At 42.4% G+C, this 6,359-nt stretch overlaps 1 protein-coding gene across 1 annotated transcript; it reads left to right on the top strand.

Annotated features, from left to right (window-relative positions):
• The first annotated feature begins 1,650 nt into the window (after window positions 1-1,650).
• On the top strand, window positions 1,651-2,443 carry FTHL17 (ferritin heavy chain like 17). Its single transcript, XM_002762755.6, has one exon. It carries the CDS (start codon window positions 1,769-1,771, stop codon window positions 2,315-2,317), a length of 549 nt encoding a protein of 182 aa, XP_002762801.1. The 5' UTR covers window positions 1,651-1,768; the 3' UTR covers window positions 2,318-2,443.
• Window positions 2,444-6,359: the final 3,916 nt, after the last annotated feature.

Genomic DNA, 6,359 nt, shown 5'->3' with positions numbered 1-6,359 from the left:
CATGCTTGTAGTCCCAGATACTTGGGAGGCTGAGGCAGGAGAATCACTTGAACCTGGGAGGCAGAGGTTGCAGTGACCCGAGATCTCACCACTGCACTCCAGCCTGGTCACAAAGCAAGACTCTGGGAAGACAGACAAACAGATAGAAATAAAGAAAGAGAAAGAGAAAGAGAGAGAAAGAGAAGGGGGGGGGGAGAGAGAGAGAGAGGGCGAGGGGAGACAGAGAGAGGAAGGAAGGATGGGGGAGAGAGAGAAAGAGAGAAACTGAAACCTGGGCATAAATGTTTATGACCTTGAATTAGGCAATGATTTCTTAGGACACTAAAAGCACAAGTGGCAAGAGAAAAACAGAAAAACTGAACATCATAATTAAGAACTTTCATGCTTCAAGAAAGTGAAAAAAAAACACACAGAATGAGAGAAGATATTTGCAAATCATATACCTGAAAAAGGACTTAAACTCATAAAATATATAAAACTATTAAATCTCAACAATACAAATAACCCAATTTTAAAATGGGCAAATGACTTGAATAGAGATTTCTCCAAGGAAGATATACAAAGAGCTATAAAAAGATTCTCAACATCATTAATTTGCATTAGGGAAATGCAAATCAAAACCACAGAGAAATACCACTTTCATCCACTAAAAACAACAAAGACAATGACAGTGTTGGAACCTTCATACATTGTTAGTAGACATGTAAAATGATGAGGGCACTTTGGAAAACAGGCTAGCAGTTCCTCAAAAGGTTAAACAGAGACTTAAAATATGACCTGGCAATTCTACTCCAAGGTATATAACCAAGGGAATTGAAACATATGTCTATTTTGAAAATGCTCATAGCTGCATTAGTCATAACAGTCACAAAATGGAAGCAACCCAAATGCCCATCAACTGATGAATAGCTAAATAAAATGTGGTATATCCATACAATGGAATATAATTCAGCCATAAAAAAAGATAAAAGTTAAATATATGCTAAATAAAAGAAGCCATCTACAAAAGGCTGCATATAGCTTGATTTCATTTATTTGAAATGTCCAGAATAAGTAAATCTCTAGAAATAGAAAGTTCACTTGTGACTGTTGGGACTGTGAAGGAAGCAAGATGGGCAGTAACTACTCATGGGTAAGGAATTTCACTTTGTAATAAGGTACTGCTGTCAGCCTAAAGCAGTTATTTATTTATTTTTTTTTTTGAGATGGAGTCTTACTCAGTTGCCAGGCTGGAGTGCAGTGGCACAATCTTGCCTCACTGCAAACTCTGCCTCCTAGGTTCAAGCAATTCTTCTGCCTCAGCCTCCTGAGCAGCTGGGACCACAGGCACGTGCCACCAGGTCAGGCTAATTTTTTTATTTTTAGTAGAGACGGGGTTTCGCCATGCTGGCTAGGATGGTCTCAAACTCTTGACCTCATAATCTGCCCAACTTGGCCTCCCAAAGTGCTGGGATTACAGGCATGTGCCACCGCACCCGGCTTAGAGCAGTTATTTTTTAAAGATGGTCTTGAAATGTTCAGTGCCAAATAGCATGGATTTCAGCTAGAACTCAGTGCTCACGCTCCCCACCCCTCCCCCCACAGACAGAGCGGACCCTTGCCTAACGGTCGCCACTCCCTACCTACGGTTCCGTCACTTCCGGTTCCGTCACTTCCGACTTCGTCACACACTCGCTATTCACCATCCGCCATTTGTTGCTGCTTCTGCCGCTGCCCTTGCTACCGCACCGACTTCGCCTGTGTGTTCGCTGAGCCTGTGCTGCTCACCATGGCCACCGCCCCATCTCCGCAAGTGCTCCAGAACGACGACAAAAACTACGAGGAAGCCGTCAACAGCCACATCAAGCTGGAGGTCTATGCCTCCTACTTGTACCTGTCCATGGCTGTCTACTTCAACCAGGACGATGTAGCCCTGAAGAACTTCTGCCACTACTTCCTGTGCCTGTCAGACGACAAGATAAAGCATGCCGAGAAGCTGGTGAGCCTGCAGAACCAGCGCGGTGGCTTCATCTCCCTTGACGACGTTAAGAAGCCAGAGCGCCAAGGCTGGGAGAGCGGGCTCAAGGCCATGGAGTGCGCCTTCAATCTAGAAAAGACCATCAACCAGAGCCTGCTGGAGCTGTACCAACTGGCCACCGAGAAGGGCGATTCTCAGCTGTGCGACTCTCTGGGGAGCCACCTGCATGAGCAAGTCAAGGCCATCAAAGAGTTGGGCGACTACGTGAGCAACCTGCGTAAGATACGTTCCCCAGAAGCTGGCCTGGCTGAGTACCTGTTCAACGAGCTCACCCTGAGCGGCCGTGTCAAAGAGACCTAAGCCCAGAAGGGCCCCACAGCCATAGGGTGCCTTCCGGCGAGACCCGCATGCTGCCCTTTGAGAAGGTTCTCTTCAGGTTTTTCTTTCAGTTTTACTCTTGTTAGCAATAAAGTTATCTGGTTTTCAAAGCAATACAGGTGTCCAGTTGATGCGTGCCTGCACCTCTCACCTTTTAGGAATCAGGGCACATCCCCATGCAACTTTAAAGTAGGTATCCAGCAGTCTCTCCAACCACCACCCACCACCCCTGCTCCATCTGCATGCAGCTCAGGATCTGCGGGGGTGTAGGGGAATGGTATTCTATGGGCCCCTGGAAAACACATTCGTCTTCCCTTTGTAAACAACCTTGGTATGTGGGGTGACATGGGGTGGGGCTGGCAGTCTTGGGCCCTGGTGACTGTGGGGTGTATGGGCATGGTAAAGTGTAAAACATGGTCTGGAATTCATCATAGTAGTTGCATTCGGGGAAGAAGTGAAGAGAATGGGATTGGGCACGGATTAAAATAAACAAAGGGGTGTTCAAATTTACATGAAAACTTTGGTTAGTAAAATATGCCAATGTTAATGTTTGTTGATTCTGAGTAGCAACTGAGGGCTCTGGGTGACAGCATGGCAGGGTAGCTCTTTGGCAAGCTCACCCTAGGTGACAGTTATCATGGGAGACTTAAGCTGGCTTCCCCATAGCCAAGGGGCTGACAAACTAAAATGGCACTTTGCAAGTCCAAGTCTTTTTATTTACATTATCATACTTTGTTTTTACAAGAATCTCAGGAAGAAGGAAGGACAAGTATCGTGACTTTATTAGTGAAAAAAAGGGAGGCCATACAGGCAAGAAGTTGTGGAATTTGGACATAAACTTTGATCTTCTGATGCCATGTTCCTTTTTCTTTCTGTTACCCTGCAAGTGTATCAACAGGTTAAAGAAGGTTGTGTGGGTAGGCTGGGAATCTAGCCAAATAACCAGCCCTGGGAGGGAAATCCCCCAACACTCTTAAAGACAGCCCTGATCACTATAATCTCTCTCCTAATTACAGGTGTGCCTTCCAGTCTAGGGTGGGGACAGCTTCTCAACCTCAGCCAAAATCCTTCTTATATGAAAGAGGCCTTCAGAATAAGCAACAGACTATATGAAGTAGCAGGGCATTACAGGGCTGCCTTACCTGTACACCTGAATCCCTCTGTTCAGGTTCTCTCCACAAAACAGACACTAACACTGTTGCCTGAGTTGGCACTGAGTACCTAAGAAGGCCTTGGGGCTGGAAATCCCCAAAGAGTGCACCATCCATCCCTCTACTACATGTCTTCACTGTCAGTTGCTTCTCTTCAAGCACAACAGGTAAATGGGGGTGGCTATGTAAACACACATGCTCTATCTGCAAATCTAGCTCATCTCAAAGCCTGGACAGGGAAGCCCAGTCTGTTTATTATATGCAGTATACTATTGTCTCTACATTGCCTGTTGTGGTCTCTTTACTGAGATCTATAGCCGATGCCAGATTGGTTCCCTCTTGGCCACGGGGTCCCCTCTTTACCCCACTTTTCCCTTTCCTGTGATTGAGAGAGACCCCAGGATAATGCAGAGAAGTCCACTTTGAACAACATCCTTTTATTTTACCTGAAAAGGCAGGATTTCCTCACCTGCAAGACTCAAAGAGAATTGTGATTACACTCCAGCACCTATCACATGCCACTATTTGTAGTATCACATTTCACAGCTTTGCTTTCAGGATCCCTGGCTGGGAAGTCTAGGTAAAGCAGCAGCTTAATTGTCTCTATTCTTGTTCCACTGCAAGAAAAACATGAATGTTCTAAATCCCCTCCTTTTGGTTCAGTTTTAGGGTCCACAAAGTCTTTTGAATATGTGGGGCAACGGTGGAAAAATGTAAGAAACATTTAGACCAAGCAGGCCCCACTGGCACTTTTCAATGTCTTGACCTTGTCCATTGCTACAAGTCTCCTCATTTTCTCACCCTCCCTTGCCACCTTCCTCTTAAAAGGAGAGAACAAACTTCTTATAGGTGGGCCACATTCCCACATACACAAAGCCTTCCTAATTCTTCGATAGCCTGACTTTTAATACTGAAGAGTGAGTTGTGCCTCAGTCTTTCAGCCCTGCAAAATACCACCCTGAGACATAAAACTGATGCTTGTCAGTCATTCATTGCGCTCTGTTGCTTGGGGGAGTGATGGCCGAAACAGTGTCTGCTGCTACGGGTACCAAAGTCTCAGACAATGATAGCATTGGGACAGACTGAGGGAAAATGGTAAAATTGATAACTTTATCTCAGGTTCAAACACAGATTCAAATTAACTATGTTGAATAATTTACCACTGGGGAAAAAACCCTCACTCTATCACAAAGGAAATTTCTTAATAGGTGGTTGTCACTGACAACTTGTACTTCATTTTCTAGAAAAAGGAAAAGTATTTTTTTCCTTAGAAATGTGTGTGACAAGCAGTACAAAGCACCCATTAATTTCTCCTGAATCTTCCCTACTCTGGATAACTGCTCTACATTTCTGATTTTTTAATTCTCCTTTTCCTTTTCATTTACCAGCAATTACACTTTCTTTGTACAAGCCTGAGAGACATATCTAATCAAGTATTTAGTAGAGGAAAGCATTATCTGTAACCTTGAAAGTTATACTATGCTTTTAAAATAACAATTTTAAAATAACAATTTGATGTAGCTGCTGTTGTTGTTTTAATTGCAGTCCTCAGATCAGTTTCACAGAGATATTGACAGAGAATTTGCCTCAGGAAAGCTGAAGGGAAAGGTGAAATGAGAGTAACCATATTAGCAAAGTGTGAGGACACCTAAAAGGTAAAAGGAAAGAAATGTACACCTTGATTCACTAGTCAAGGGAGCTATAGGAAGGGGATGAGGTACAGTAAGAAAGGAAAGTACAATGGCTACCATATTTTTAGGAATCCTATGACTGTTTGGTTTGGGTTAGGTTATGAGTAGTAACAAAGACCAGAAAAGCAGCGTCTTATAAAAGATAGGTTTTCCTTTTCATATATAAAAGAAGTATGGAAGAAAACAGTTCAGGGCTACTGAACTGTTTTCTTCCATACTTCTTTTATACATGGAAGAGCTTTCAATCAGATTTCACGGATTTCAAGAGGCACATTGTTTTCTTTACACTTTAACATATTTGAAATTGGGATGTATCTTACAATTACTGCTGGCCATACCTGTCATTGCCTGAGGATGCACTGCAAAACTAAACAAAGTGGTATCATCGGCTATGAAAAAATCCTGGGGATATTAGACATGTATCCTTTTTAAAAAATACTGCATTACCAGCATGCTTGATGGCACAGAGGATGATATTAAGAGATATCAATGATTCTGAGTACAGAAGTGATTCAGAAGAATTGAAATTTGAATCTGAAGTTCTAGCAGTACTCAAAGTAATTTATTTAGCGCATAGTTTCCTTTCTATGTGTACACATAAGAATAATTCAGTAACAAAATCTGTGCTTAAATATTGGAAAAGATTTTCCAGTAACTGTAAATTTAAAAATCGAAGGGATAAGAAAACACTGTGTTCTAATTTAACTGGTAGCACTTTCTTTTTTTGTGGTACATAGAATAATGGTGTGCCTTAAATTATGTTTGATTAGATAAAATACATTATCTTATTGTTCCACTGAACAGGGCTTCCAGTCCAAAGGTCGTTTCATGATCCACATAGCTATTACAGCTCCAACCATTACACTGGCATATCAGGAAGGAGAAAGACAAAACATATATATGTGAGTGAGGGAAGATCAGGTCATTTATTAGAAGGAAGGAAAAGATTGTACATAAGTGTAATGGAGGATTCTTCTTTGACTTAAGGGCTAGTTGCTTACTATGATCTCTGATGATTCAGGGGGACAATGTCATGGGAACATTTATTTTCCTTCTAAACCAGAGGATCCAACAGAAGGCTTCAGGCCAGATTCATCTACAGACGTGTTTTGCTTGGACTAATGATTTTTTAATAACCTTTTTATTTTGGAATAATTTTAAATTTTACATTTTAATTGCAAA

This window comes from Callithrix jacchus, chromosome X (assembly GCF_049354715.1).
Source record: "Callithrix jacchus isolate 240 chromosome X, calJac240_pri, whole genome shotgun sequence".
NCBI lineage: Eukaryota > Metazoa > Chordata > Mammalia > Primates > Cebidae > Callithrix > Callithrix jacchus.
Note: the sequence above shows the minus strand (reverse complement) of the source record. Positions and strands in the feature narration are given on the sequence as shown.

Coding starts and splice junctions, on each gene's coding strand:
- FTHL17 (XM_002762755.6), top strand. CDS start 1,769: ATGGCCACCGCCCCATCTCCGCAAGTGCTCCAGAACGACGACAAAAAC.